The sequence below is a fragment of the Salvelinus alpinus genome, chromosome 24 (assembly GCF_045679555.1).
Source record: "Salvelinus alpinus chromosome 24, SLU_Salpinus.1, whole genome shotgun sequence".
Classification (NCBI taxonomy): domain Eukaryota; kingdom Metazoa; phylum Chordata; class Actinopteri; order Salmoniformes; family Salmonidae; genus Salvelinus; species Salvelinus alpinus.
In genome coordinates, this window is record NC_092109.1 from 34,784,725 (window position 1) to 34,799,938 (window position 15,214).

At 45.5% G+C, this 15,214-nt stretch overlaps 1 protein-coding gene across 1 annotated transcript in view; it reads right to left on the bottom strand.

The window, feature by feature from the left end:
• Nucleotides 1-7: 7 nt before the first annotated feature.
• The window catches only part of camk2a (calcium/calmodulin-dependent protein kinase II alpha), a 64,919-nt gene continuing 49,712 nt past the window's right edge, over nt 8-15,214 (bottom strand). The window contains exons 8-12 of the mRNA XM_071364732.1: nt 11,868-11,962; nt 10,357-10,479; nt 10,157-10,240; nt 5,171-5,213; nt 8-912 (exon numbers count right to left, since the gene is read on the bottom strand). Coding sequence (XP_071220833.1) covers nt 740-912; nt 5,171-5,213; nt 10,157-10,240; nt 10,357-10,479; nt 11,868-11,962 — 518 coding nt within the window. The 3' untranslated portion in view covers nt 8-739. The remainder of the gene's footprint in view (nt 913-5,170; nt 5,214-10,156; nt 10,241-10,356; nt 10,480-11,867; nt 11,963-15,214) is intronic.

Here is a 15,214-nt window from a genome sequence, read left to right on the forward strand (position 1 = left end):
TGGGCTGTGGTCAGGGAGGAATGTCTTTGATAAAGCAGAGCTGGCAGGGCTGTGGTCAGGGAGGAATGTCTTTGATAAGGCTGAGCTGGCAGGGCTGTGGTCAGGGAGGAATGTCTTTGATAAGGCAGAGCTGGCGAGGCTGTGGTCCGGGAGGAATGTCTTTGATAAGGCAGAGCTGGCAGGGCTGTGGTCAGGGAGGAATGTCTTTGATAAGGCAGAGCTGGCAGGGCTGTGGTCAGGGAGGAATGTCTTTGATAAGGCAGAGCTGGCAGGGCTGTGTGGCCAGCAGCATGCCTCACTAATCCCAGTATCAGACACCCAGGACTGGACTGGCTGCTCCTTAAGGCCCCAGCGGGAACTGGGGGAGTTCCACCAGTGGAGCCTATCCCTGATACATGTATATAGTAACTCACACAGACTAACTTACAGAAACACACTTATAATAGTGGAACACTCACAAACAACACAAATAAACAGACAGACTCTCCTACTGGCTTTGATACAGATTAACTGTCAAAGCACTAATCCCATTAGATACCTATCTCATAGTACTGTCCTGGGACTGGACTGGACTGGAGGACACGCTTTGGGTGGGGCCATCCGGTGTGTTCAGAGAGAATGGAGCAGACATTGAAACTCCCACAATCCCATTGACTACTTGGATCTGTGATGTTACCTTTTCAAAGAGCATGTTTGATTTATTCAGTTTTGCAGAGAAGGTGAAAATAGCTTTCAACTTTCACAAAATGTTGAATAACGGCCACATTTTTAAATCATGTTTCATGGACAGCGGGTGTAATATACCCCAAAAGTCCTCCTCCAGGCCAGGCTTACTGCACGGTGAGAAGAGAACCCTGTGGAGCTGGAGCCCTACCTTCACACCATCAGTCTTCTTGTTGGCCTTGTTACCTCCTGCGCGGGACACAAAGAGAAACAGGATGATGAAAAAGGGCACTAACGCCCAAAAGACGAGGGCGAAGGGCATGGCCAACAGTCTCAGTCAAATGAAAAGAGGAGGGCGAAGGCCAACAGTCTCAGTCAAATGAAAAGAGGAGGGCGAAGGCCAACAATCTCAGTCAAATGAAAAGAGGAGGGCGAAGGCCAACAGTCTCAGTCAAATGAAAAGAGGAGGGCAAAGGCCAACAGTCTCAGTCAAATGAAAAGAGGAGGGCAAAGGGCAAGGCCAACAGTCTCAGTCAAATGAAAAGAGGAGGGCGAAGGCCAACAGTCTCAGTCAAATGAAAAGAGGAGGGCAAAGGCATGGCCAACAGTCTCAGTCAAATGAAAAGAGGAGGGTAAAAGGCATGGCCAACAGTCTCAGTCAAATGAAAAGAGGAGGGCGAAGGCCAACAGTCTCAGTCAAATGAAAAGAGGAGGGCAAAGGCCAACAGTCTCAGTCAAATGAAAAGAGGAGGGCAAAGGCATGGCCAACAGTCTCAGTCAAATGAAAAGAGGAGGGTAAAAGGCATGGCCAACAGTCTCAGTCAAATTAAAAGTGGAGGCCAAAGGCCAACAGTCTCAGTCAAATGAAAAGAGGAGGGCGAAGGCCAACAGTCTCAGTCAAATGAAAAGAGGAGGGCAAAGGGCAAGGCCAACAGTCTCAGTCAAATGGAAAGAGGAGGGCGAAGGCCAACAGTCTCAGTCAAATGGAAAGAGGAGGGCAAAGGCCAACAGTCTCAGTCAAATGGAAAGAGGTAAAATAACATTTTAGAAAATCAGATCCATAAGTCTCCTGGGAAACAAAATATAATATTTTATTCAAATCAAGCCCTCTTCCTGTTCTCCACTGATTAAAAACTCAATGAGACGGTCATATTGCCGAAGAGTCACTAGGAGTATCCAAACCCAGCGGCTTGTTGAAGATTCTCTCAGGTCATTCAACTGGTCAAACAATAGTTTTTAGGGAAATTAAGCACCATAAAATAAGAAAAACTCAAATTCCCAATGGTTCACACTATAATGTAACACCAGGGATCCCGACTGCTCTGCTACAGAGGCTGAGAGATGTCCAGACCTGCTACAGAGGCTGAGAGAGATCCAGACTGCTCTGCTACAGAGGCTGAGAGAGGTCCAGACTGCTCTGCTACAGAGGCTGGCCGGTGGGTGAGAGAGGTCCGGACTGCTCTGCTACGGAGGCTGGCCGGTGGGTGAGAGAGGTCCAGACTGCTCTGCTACAGAGGCTGGCCAGTGGGTGAGAGAGGTCCAGACTGCTCTGCTACGGAGGCTGGCCGGGGGGTGAGAGAGGTCCAGACTGCTCTGCTACGGAGGCTGGCCGGTGGGTGAGAGAGGTCCAGACTGCTCTGCTACAGAGGCTGGCCGGTGGGTGAGAGAGGTCCAGACTGCTCTGCTACGGAGGCTGGCCGGTGGGTGAGAGAGGTCCAGACTGGGCTCTGCTACAGAGGCTTGCCGGTGGGTGAGAGAGGTCCAGACTGGGCTCTGCTACAGAGGCTGGCCGGTGGGTGAGAGAGGTCCAGACTGCTCTGCTACAGAGGCTTGCCGGTGGGTGAGAGAGGTCCAGACTGCTCTGCTACAGAGGCTTGCCGGTGGGTGAGAGAGGTCCAGACTGGGCTCTGCTACAGAGGCTTGCCGGTGGGTGAGAGGGATAGAGGAGCACTTGAGATAGGGAGAAAGAATGGGCACATTCCAGCCCTGCTCAATCACTCTATAAAGTTTGGCTATGACCCGTACAGTACACCACGTCCTGTTGTTCCCCTAGAGTTTGTTACCGATCCTTCTACCTATCATCTTCACGTCCTCTCTTCCTCCTGGTCTCTGAGCTGGAATCATGTTCTGTCCTCTCTCTGAGAGCTGAACCAGGGTGTGTCCTCCCTATTTTCTTCAACATGACGACTAATTTTTGCCCTTGTGGGGACAGGGGGCCGTGTGGCGCATGGCCTCTTGTCAGCTGGGGTGTAGCCTGATTCCTAGCCCCCCTGGCCCCCCAGACCCCTGGCTCCATGACCCCACTCTCCCCTGTTGCTGGGAGTGTGGCTATATGCTGATGGGTGTCCCCCTGGTCTGCAATGGACTGGCTCTGGGAACCCCAAGCCCTCTCCACTCTAATCATTTTAAAAGTGAATGTGGCCCTCAACCAGCAGTTACACAGCACTTCTGACCCACCCAAAAGCATAATAGGAGTCAATAGGATTAGTAAAACAGCCATTAAAAGCTGAAAGGGCAGATTTGGCTCCAGCCATACTATCTGAACAGTGAGGACTTTATAAACAGGCATAAGGCTGCAACCTTGCTGTAAATCTGTGGACTGTGGTTCTCCACGGCTATCTGGAGGGTAAAGATAGAGTGGAGAGCGGAAAATGAAAGATGAATGGTGGTGCTTAGAGGTGCTGAGATGGTTTTACGGTCCTCCAGGGTCGGTCTTATGGGGCTTGGCTTTCGGACAAAATTCCCTGGCAAGTGGGGGGGGTCTATTCCTCATTGGTATGAGAATGCCTACCCATTTAAAGATGACCCCTTGCTGCTATTATTGTCCTTGTCCATTTCAGGTCCACACATGTAATATGAGTGATTATGTGGAGTTCTGAGAGGAGAACAATTATATTACGCTGGTTGGAGATTGGTAGGGATGTGTAAACTGTGGGCTTTGAAGGGGATCCCTCCATCTCTGAGTCTGTGAGACTGTGAGAGTGCCTATATTGACCTTATGGTGTAGCGGGAGCCTGCCAAAGACACACAAGGCTACACGCCAGAGGGAACTCCATCCTCTTTATTTTCTAACAGCGTTGCACTGTGACTCCTTCATCTCAGCTGGCCCTTCCTTGCAGCCAAGGGGAGTATAAGAATGTAGAGGATTTTGACAAAACATTTCAGATAACAGCGACATAGGGATGGGTCCATACCCACATAATACTGTATGTTCCACCTGCAGTGGTGGATTCCACGGCCCATCTGAGTGAAGTCATGGAGGGACTGAGGACCCAATAGCAGATGGCTCAGCCACAGTAAGTGGGCTGTAATGATAATAACACATGCACATTTGTCAAGCAGCAAATGTACATTGTGATAACTAGTGTTTGTAAGCAGATGGCCAGGCTATTCCATGGTCCCTATCACCGTTCAGCTATTGATTTACAGTCGAAGCACAACTTGGCCATCTTGTGTCAGTTTTGAACAGACATCCCAGACATCATTCTAACTTGTGACCGTGAATTAGTGTGTTGTAACGATCGGAGTGTCGGACAGGGGAGTGTCAATTGGCATGGGGAAGTGTCTTGATACATGACCAGTGAGTCTACAAGCTGTCATCATCTCCTCCCTGCTCCATGGGCTTGGAGCCCTCCAGTCTAGGACCAGCCTCCTCCCTGCTCCATGGGCTTGGAGCCCTCCAGTCTAGGACCAGCCTCCTCCCTGCTCCATGGGCTTGGAGCCACCCAGTCTAGGACCAGCCTCCCCCCTGCTCCATGGGCTTGGAGCCCTCCAGTCTAGGACCAGCCTCCTCCCTGCTCCATGGGCTTGGAGCCACCCAGTCTAGGACCAGCCTCCTCCCTGCTCCATGGGCTTGGAGCCCCCCAGTCTAGGACCAGCCTCCTCCCTGCTCCATGGGCTTGGAGCCCTCCAGTCTAGGACCAGCCTCCTCCCTGCTCCATGGGCTTGGAGCCCCCCAGTCTAGGACCAGCCTCCTCCCTGCTCCATGCACTTGGAGCCCCCCCAGTCTAGGACCAGCCTCCTCCCTGCTCCATGGGCTTGGAGCCACCCAGTCTAGGACCAGCCTCCTCCCTGCTCCATGGGCTTGGAGCCACCCAATCTAGGGCCAGCCTCCTCCCTGCTCCATGGGCTTGGAGCCCGCCAGTCTAGGACCAGCCATCTTCCTGCTCCATGGGCTTGGAGTCCCCCAGTCTAGGGCCAGCCTCCTGAGCCCATGTCACTCCTCTAGAATAGTGACCTCCCTAGGGACACTGTTAAGCAGTTCTCTAGTCTGTAGCTCCGTTGATATGGAGCTTGCAACATGGAGCTTGCATGGAGCTTGCAATGTCAGGATAGTGGGTTCCATTCCTGGGACCACCCGTATGTAGAAATGTTATGCATCCGTGACTGTAAGTCTCTTTGGATAGAAAGTCTGACAAATGTCATATATAATTAGTATTAATGAGCCCACTCTCACTCCAGAAGGGAGAGGAGGACCGTTCTGACAAGGCACCTCTACAGGACTTACCTGAGAAGTTCCGAGTCGCCAACATGGTGGTGAGAATGGCACCCTGATAAGAAGAGATGGATTGTTACATAAGAAATAAAAAATAAAAAAAGGATTCATTAAAAAGTACATTTTATAATGCCACCGTGTTCTTGGCAACCAAGCTTGGCTGGAATATATTATCAACAGCTTGATTAGCTTGCTTACATGTAATTTCAACAGTTTAGATTGTTGCTTACTGTCAAGGGAATAACCTAGAGTACTGTCACAGTTGTTATGTCTTAACAGCACCAAATAAAAACGTTTACATTGGCAAATAATTGGCAAAACTCAATTTAAAAAGCATTTGATATTACTGCATGAACAATGTCACACTGCCGTTGTGTGTGTAGATCAGACCTGGGCAGAACATAATTGTATTTTGTAGTTTATTTGAAAAGGTAGTCTAATATAGTTTAGATAGAGTTTCAACTAAAAGGCCACTATTTTCTTTGATACTCAAATACAGGTCTCACACATTTTCTGAAGGTATTTGAATATATGCAAGTGATTTGAAAACCAAAACATATGTATTTGATGGCTGCCAAATATATGATGAAGAACCAGAAACTACAACAGTGAGTCAGTCTAAATATATGATCATGAGCACATGGTTTGGAGGGGTCTTGGATATTCCTTTTAATATAGCCTATAGCTTAGAATGAAATACACAATGGGCATGGAATCACCTCAACATTAAAGTGTACCACTTGTGCGGCTTCAAAATGAAAAACAGATATATTTTCATAATGAGTGAGACATACAGTAACACCTCAAGTACTTACACATGTCTGGTAAATTTGTGACAATAGCAACATTGTTGTTACATTGGACTGTGGAAATTGCTTTATAATTGCATAATGATGGAGTTATTGCATAAGTGGAATAAGGAACAGTCACTATTCCTCTTGTGTACAGTAGTTGCAAACTCTCAGCTCATTGCTATGCGATTAAAATGCAATTACCAAAGTATTATGTTAACAACGTGCTAATAAAAAGTTGCTCCAAAAGTAATTTTGTTTTATTACACAGGCGCAAGAACAGTTTAATGTTAAGTGTTACTGAAGAGGCTAACAGTAACACAATATGTCTATTAAGTGTCGAAAGGAAAATAAATATCCCAAAATTGCCTTCTTGAATCAACTACAGCTAAAGGACTGCATAGCGTGTGGTTGAGAACACTTACCCTCAAATGGACAAATAGTTTCAAAGTTGTTTTTGCTAAACATCCAACTTGAACTTTGCAAATGGCTTTGAATGACTCTGCAGTATTTTCAGGTATCATAAAATGAAATCCAGCTTTCAATCTTTTCAGTGGCATGTTGAAAGAGTCACACAGTAGTTGAGCATCACAATGTATTTATACTTATCTGTACAACATGTAATTGGTTAATTGGTTTGACTTGATTATGTACACCTGGGGCAATGGACGTATGTGGCAGGGTCTACAGACAATCACAATTACAAAGAGAAAACCAGCCCCGTCGCGGACATCAACATCTTGCTTCCAGACAAATTAAACAACTTCTTTGCTCGCTTTGAGGACAATACAGTGCCAACGACGAGGCCCACTACCAAAAACTGTGAGCTCTCCTACTCCCTGGCCGACGTGAGTAAAACATTTAAACGTGTTAACCCTCGCAAGGCTGCCGGCAAAGACTGCATCCCTAGCCGCATCCTCATAGCATGAGCAGACCAACTGGCTGGTGTGTTTACGGACATATTCAATCAATCCCTATCCCAGTCTGTTGTTCCCACATGCTTCAAGATGGCCACCATTGTTCCTGTTCCAATGAAAGCCAAGGTAACTGAACTAAATGACTAGTTGCACTCATTTCTGTCATCATGAAGTACTTTGAGAGACTAGTCAAGGATCATATCCCCTCCACCCTACCTGTCACCCTAGACCCACATTTGCTTACCGCCCCAATAGGTCCACAGGTGATGCAATCGCCATCACACTGCACACTGCCCTATCCCATCTGGACAAGAGGAATACCTATGTAAGAATGCTGTTCATTTACTACAGCTCAGCATTCAACCATAGTACCCTCCAAACTCATCATTAAGCTTGAGTCCCTGGGTCTTGACCCTGCCCTGTGCAACTGGGTCCTGGACTTCCTGACGGACCGCCCCCAGGTGGTGAAGGTAGGAAACAACATCTCCACCCCGCTGATCCTCAACACTGGGGCCCCACAAGGATGCATTCTCAGCCCTCTCCTGTACTCCCTGTTCACCCATGACTGCGTGGCCATGCACACCTCCAACTCAATCATCAAGTTTGCAGATGGCTTCCCGAGTGGCGTAGTGGTCTAAGGCACTGCATCGCAGTGCTAGCTGTGCCACGAGAGATTCTGGGCTCGAGTCCAGGCTCTGTCGCAGCTGGCCGCAACCGGGCAACCCATGGGGCGGCGCACAATTGGCCCAGCATCGTCCGGGTTAGGGGAGGGTTTGTCCCATCGCGCACTAGCGAATCCTGTGGCAGGCCGGGCGCAGTGCACGCTGACATGGTTGCCAGGTGTACGGTGTTTCCTCCAACATATTGGTGTGGCTGGCTTCCGGGTTAAGTGGGAATTGTGTCAAGAAGCAGTGCGGCTTGGTTGGGTTGTGTTTCAGAGGATGTACTGCTCTCGACCTTCGCCTCTCCCGAGTCCGTACGGGAGTTGCAGCGATGAGACAAGACTGTAAATATCAATTGGATACCACAAAATTGGGGTTAAAAAATATTAAAAATAAGAAAAAAAGTTTGCTGATGACACAACAGTGGTAGGCTTGATTACCAACAATGACGAGACAGCCTACAGGGAGGAGGTGAGGGCCCTTGGAGTGTGGTGTCAGGAAAATAACCTCTCACTCAATGTCATCAAAACAAGAGATGATCGTGGACTTCAGGAAAGAGCAAAGGAAGCACCCCCCTATCCACATCGACAGGACAGCAGTGGAGAAGGTGGAAAGTTTTAAGTTCCTCTGTGTACATATCACAGACAAACTGAAATGGTTCACGCACACAGACAGTGTGGTGAAGAAGCCGCAACAGCGCATCTTCAACCTCAGGAGGCTGAAAAAATGTGGCTTGTCACTGAAAACGCTCACCAACGTTTACAGGTGCACAATCGAGAGCATCCTATCGGGCTGTATCACCGCCTGGTACGGCAACTGTACCGCCCACAACCGCAGGGCTCTCCAGAGGCTGGTGCAGTCTGCACAACGCATCACCAGGGGCAAACTACCTGCCCTCCAGGACACCTACAACACCCGATGTCACAGGAGGCAAAAAAGATAATCAAGGACAATCAACACCCGAGCCTCTACCTGTTCACCCCGCTTCCATCCAGAAGGCGAGGTCAGTACAGCTGCATCAAAGCTGGGATAGAGAGATTGAAAAACAGCTTATATCTCAAGTCCATCAGATTGTTAAACAGCCATCTCTAGCACAGAGAGGCGGCTGCCTGCCTACAGACTTGATATCATTGGCCTCTTTAATAAATGGAACAGTAGCCACTTTAATAATGTTTACATATCTCGCATTACTTATCTCATATGTACTGTATATACTGTATACTGTATCCTACACTATCTATTCTTGTCACACCCTGATCAATTCCACCTGTCCTTGTGCTTGTCTCCAACCCCCTCCAGGTGTCCCCCATCTTCCCCATTATCCCCTGGGTACTCATAGCTGTGTTTTCTGTCTGTCTGGGCCAGTTCGCTTTGTTCTTTCAAACCTACCAGCGTTTTACCTTGCTCCTGTCTTTGCTATAGTCCCTGTTTTCTAGTTTCCCGGTTTTGACCTTTCCTGCCAGCCCTGACCCTGAGCCTGCCTGCCATCCTGTACCATTGCCTCTACTCTGGATTACTGACCTCTGCCTGACCTGACCCTGAGCCCGCCTGCTGTTCCGGTGCCTTACACCCTCTCTGGATTATTGACCCCTGCCTGCCTTGACCTGTCGTTTGCCTGCCCCTGTTTAAAGAATACACTTTAGTTTCTTCAACACTGTCTGCACCTGGGTCATACCTTAAAACATGATAATTCTATACTATCTATTGCATCTTAGCCGCTCTGTCACTGCTCATCCATATATTTTATATTTATATATTCTTATCCCATTCCTCTACTAGATTGTGTGTATTAGGTTTTGTTGTGGAATTGTTATATATTAGGTTTTGTTGTGGAATTGTTAGATATTACCTGTTAGATACTGCTGCATTGTTGGATCTAAAAGCATAAGCATTTCGCTGCACTTGTAATAATATCTGCTAACCATGTGTATGTGACCAATAAAATTTGATTTGATTTGATTCAGGGGAATGGACTTTTACAGAATGTTCAGATGTACATGTATTGTGTAAATATGACTGTCAGATAGATTGGAAAGGTATAGGAGATTGTGTGTGCTCTATTCATTATATTTCTATCTTCAACATGCAGTTCCAGATACAGCCCTGCCATTAGTTGAAGGCAGCCAATCCAATAGTCACTTCCTGAGAATTATTTTTTTAAGTAGTTGCTTTATACGATCTGTATTCAAATAGTTTAAAAAAGTTGCAACTTTCTGAGATCTGTATTCCAATCGTTTAAAAAAGTTGTCATTTTTTAGGATCTGTATCCAGATGGTTCCAAAGTCACTATTTGTTCCTCTGTAAAGTGTAACCTGAATGAATTACAATTAAATGGACGTGCCTATAAGGGGTCATAGAAAAGTTCAAACACAAACGCTGTAGTTACATAACGTTTTCACGTCACACAAATCAAACAAAGAGACGTCCTCTCATCTTGAACCGTGCATGGACTCGTTTAATGAAAGCCATTTTACCTTGATAGATCACATTTCCAACGTCACTCAAACTCCCATCACTAGTGACCCAGAAAATCTGATATTGTTTTCCTACCCTGGTCAAAAGAGAGTAACAATCAACTGTTCCAGTATCATATCTACATTTCATCTTGCTCCCAGAAGTTTACTATACCTTGAGTTTCCTTCTGGCGTTGAACTTTTTCAGGCACTCCACCGTCTCCTGTCTGTGCATGCAGGAGGCCACAGTGGAGCGGTGCTGTAGAGAGAGAGAGAGCGAGAGCGAGAGAAGGAAAAAATAAAGACATGTCAGGTTAGACACCGGGCCGGATCTTACTGGACAAGGTGATCATTGTGAGAATGCTCTGAACTCACTGAGATCCAGGGATGTTTGAGAACCTCCGAGGCTGTGATGCGCTTGGCAGGGTTGATGGTCAACATCTTGTTGATGAGATCCTTGGCCTCTGGAGTAACAGTGTCCCACTCTGGCGAGGGGAACTACAGGACACGAGGAGGTATTTGGTATTAACAGACAATTATAAACTGGGTGGTTCGACCCCTGAATGCTGATTGGCTGACAGCAGTGGTACATCTGACCGTATACCACAGGTATGGCAAACCTTTATTTTTACTGCTCTAATTACATTGATAACCAGTTTATAATAGCAATAAGGCACCTTGAGGGATTGTGGTATATGGTCAATATACCACGGCTAAGGGCTGTATCCAGGCACTCCGCGTTGGGCCATGTACCACACCCCCTCGGGACTTATTACTTAAATAAATCGTGGGAATTCAAACTGGTGATGATCTTCAAATGAGTGAAAATAATCCTAAAGGTACATTTTCCAAACAATATATGAGGGTAAACATTCTGTAGGCAGAGGATAGGAATGTGAAAGGACCGAGTAGAGAAATATGAAAGGACTGTCACGCCCTGATCTGTTTCACCTGTCTTTGTGCTTGTCTCCACCCCCCTCCAGGTGTCGCCCATCTTCCCCATTATCCCCTGTGTATTTATACCTGTGTTCTCTGTTTGTCTGTTGCCAGTTCGTTTTGTTCGTAGAACCTACCAGCGCTTTTGTTTCCCTGCTCCCGTTTGTTTCTTGCTCCTGTTTAGTTTCTCGGTTCTGACTGTTCTACCTGCCCTGACCCTGACCCTGAGCCTGCCTGCTGTCCTGTACCTTTACACCCTCTCTGGATTATTGACCCCTGCCTGCCTTGACCTGTCGTTTGCCTGCCCCTGTTTAAGGAATAAACTTTTGTTTCTTCAACACTGTCTGCATCTGGGTCATACCTTAAAACGTGATAAGGACAGAGTAGAGAAATATTAAAGGACAGTAAAGAACAAAGTACAGAAATATTAAAGAACAGAGCCATGGGCTGCTATGACTGCAATTGAAGAAGAAAAAATAGAGGATGTGTTTTCCTCCCAGCAGAAATAAACCATTATCAGGCACTGAATTCAGGATGATTCATCTCTTTGGAAACTGGTGTGTTACACAATCCTGAAGAGACACTGTGCTTTTCCCTAGCAGCCATGACCAGTGAAGGAATGGAGGGTTATTGTTACAGTAAGAACAGGAGCTAGGATAGATGTGACTCTTCACCCCTACCTACATGTACAAATTACCTCAACTAACCTGTACCCCTGCACATTGACTCTGTACTGGTACCCCCTGTATATAGCCTCGTTATTGTTATTTTATTGTGTTACTTTTATTATTTTTTAAATTTGTTTATTTGGTAAATATTTTCTTAACTCTTTCTTGAACTGCACTGTTGGTTAAGGGCTTGTAAGTAAGCATTTCACGGTAAGGTCTACTACACATGTTGTGTTCGGCGCATATGACAAATAAAGTTTGATTTGATTTGATTTGACTCACATCGTAGGCCCCAGCCTTGATCTGCTGGTACAGTCTGTGCTGGTCCTCATCCCAGAACGGAGGATATCCCACCAGTAGGATGTACAGGATCACACCTGGCAACACAGACGTTATACATCACTATACAATAGAAGACTGTCACACCTGGCAACACAGACGTTATACATCACTATACAATAGAAGACTGTCACACCTGGCAACACAGACGTTATACATCACTATACAATAGAAGACTGTCACACCTGGCAACACAGCCGTTATACATCACTATACAATAGAAGACTGTCACACCTGGCAACACAGATGTTAAACATCACTATACAATAGAAGACTGTCACACCTGGCAACACATACGTTATACACTGTGTATACAAAACATTAAAAACACCTGCTCTTTCCATGGCATAGACTGACCAGGTAAATCCAGGTGACAAGCCTATGCATCCCTATATTGACTGTCACTTGTTAACATCCACGTTCACATCAGTGTACGATGAAGACGCGCACCGGCAGCACAGCGTTAAAACTGTCTTGCAACTATAGGGGCGCCTGCTGTTCCGCATTAGCATATTTGGGTCTCCAAATTAAACTGCCTCGTGCTAAATTCTTGATCGTACAATATGCATATTATTGTTATTATTGGATAGAAAACACCTTCTAGTTTCTATAGAAGTTGGAATTTTGTCTCTGAGTGGTACAGAACAATTTCTACAGCACTTTTCATGACAGGGTTCAGATTTCAGAAATTTTTACCCCTGATCTGGGGTCTGTTTTTAAGGCGACAGTGAATGCTATGAAGAAACCGACACTGCCTACGTCTTCCTCTGGGTGTCTGTACGTCATCACGTTTTGAATGAAATCTATTGCACAATCCCAGCCATTATAAAACCACAAAATGTTTAGGGACCGCCCTTTCTCGTCGTGCGCCTGAAGCGTGAAGGCCATCGGACTTGCCTCGTTCCAAATCGTTGTCTAACCAGCAATATTTCTCCGGTCATGTTTTCAGTCGTTATAGTTGTTAAAAACATCATAATGTAGTTAATTTGAACCGTTTTATAGCAATTTATATCCGTTTAGTGCGATTTTGAGGAATTTCTTTGTTGTGCACTCTGAAAGTTTGGACACGTTTTGGGGTCCCGTTCGATCGTTAGTGGATATTTCGAAGGACAGAGGACATCTATCGACCAAAAGACGTTTATAACATAGAAAGGATACATTGCCGAAGAATCTGATGGAAGAACAGCTCAAAGTAAGCAATATTTAATATGATAAATCGTGTTTCTGTCGAAATATTTTAAACGCATATTTCGCCATTTTGTTTGGTATAGCTTCACTTGGCCAACCCTGTATTGAAAAGTAAGGATAATTTTAAAAATGTAAATCAGCGGTTGCATTAAGAACTAATTTGTCTTTCGATTGCTGTCAACCCTGTATTTTTTAGTCAAGTATATGATTAGCTTTCAATTAAACTAGATCACTCTGATAGATGACGTCAGACATATTGAGGCTTGATTTCCTAGTATTTTTATTGTGTAACCACGGTTTTGTATGGCTAAATATGCACCTTTTCGAACAAACTGTATATGTATATTGTAAAATGATGTTACAGGAGTGTCATCGGAAGAATTCTGAGAAGGTTAGTGAAAAAATTAATATATTTTGGCGGTGATTACGTTATAGCGCTCTTTGGCTGGAATCGATGCTCTGGTAACGTTTGCACATGTGGTATGCTAACTTATCGATTTATTGTGTTTTCGCTGAAAAACGCTTAGAAAATCTGAAATATGGTCTGAAATCACAAGAACTGGGTCTTTCCATTGCTATGCTTTGTCTATTTTTATGAAATGTTTTATGATGAGTAAATTGGTCATACACGTTGCTCTATCTAGTAATTCTAGTCGATTTGTGATGGTCGGTGCAATTGTAAACTGTGATTTCTACCTGAAATATGCACTTTTTTCTAACAAAAACTATCCTATACCATGAATATGTTATCAGACTGTCATCTGAAGAGGTTTTTTCTTGGTTAGTGGATATCAATATCTTAGTTGAGCCGAATTGGTGATAGCACCTGAAGGAGTAAGAAACTGATGGAGTTAGAATAGTGGTGTATTTTGCTAACGTGTTTAGCTAATAGATTTACATATTTTGTCTTCCCTGTAAAACATTTTAAAAATCTGAAATGGTGGCTTTATTCACAAGATCTGTATCTTTCATCTGGTGTCTTGGACTTGTGATTTAATGATATTTAGATGCTACTATCTACTTGTGAAGCTATGCTAGCTATGCTAATCAGTGTGTGGGGGGATGGGGGGTGCTCCCGGACCCGGGGTAGAGGCTCGTTAGAGGTTAAAGAAGGATTTTTAAGCCTTGAGACAACTGAGACATGGACTGTGTATGTGTGCCATTCAGAGAGTGAATGGGCAACACAAAATATTTAAGTGCCTTTGAACAAGGTATGGTAGTAGGTGCCAAGCATACCGGTTTGTGTCAAGAACTGCAACGCTGCTGGGTTTTTTCCGCTCAACAGTTCCCCGTGTGTATCAAGAATTGTCCACCACCCAAAGAACATCCAGCCAATTTGGCACAACTGTGGGAAGCATTGGAGTCAACATGGGCCGGCATCCCTGTGGAACGCTTTCGACACCTTGTAGGCTCCATGCCCCGACGAATTGAAGATGTTCGGAGGGCAAAATGGGGTGCAACTCAATATTAGGAAGGTGTTCCTAAGGTTTTATATACTCAGTGTACATCACTATACAATAGAAGGCTGTCACACCTGGCAACACAACACAGCACTCTAGTTACTTAAGAATTAAGAATTAACTAGCATAAAGTACATACTGAAAATCTCTCTATCTTTGACGAAAAGAAAAGGTGCTGCAGTAATTGATAGTGCTGAATCTTGATCGCTCACTAGGGAGTAGTGTATATGTGTGTCTGTGTGTGTGTGTGTGTGTGTGTGTGTGTGTGTGTGTGTGTGTGTGTGTGTGTGTGTGTGTGTGTGTGTGTGTGTGTGTGTGTGTGTGTGTGTGTGTGTGTGTGTGTGTGTGTGTGTGTGTGTGTGTGTGTGTGTGTGTGTGTGTGTGTGTGTGTGTGTGTGTGTGTGTGCTAGCTTGTGTGTGTGTGTGTGTTGTGTAGAAAAGGCCCATGGAGTTGGTGGAATAATCCTTTAATTCATGGCCACTTACTCAGCTGGGCCAGAGGCGCTTTAATTAGGTCAGGTGGCAATGACCGACAGATCTCATCCACATAAAAGGAGGAAAACGCCATCGCCTGATCTCGCTGCTTTCTCTTCCTTAACTCCGTCTGCTTGAGAAGTTCTGTGCGTCCATGAATCCACACTA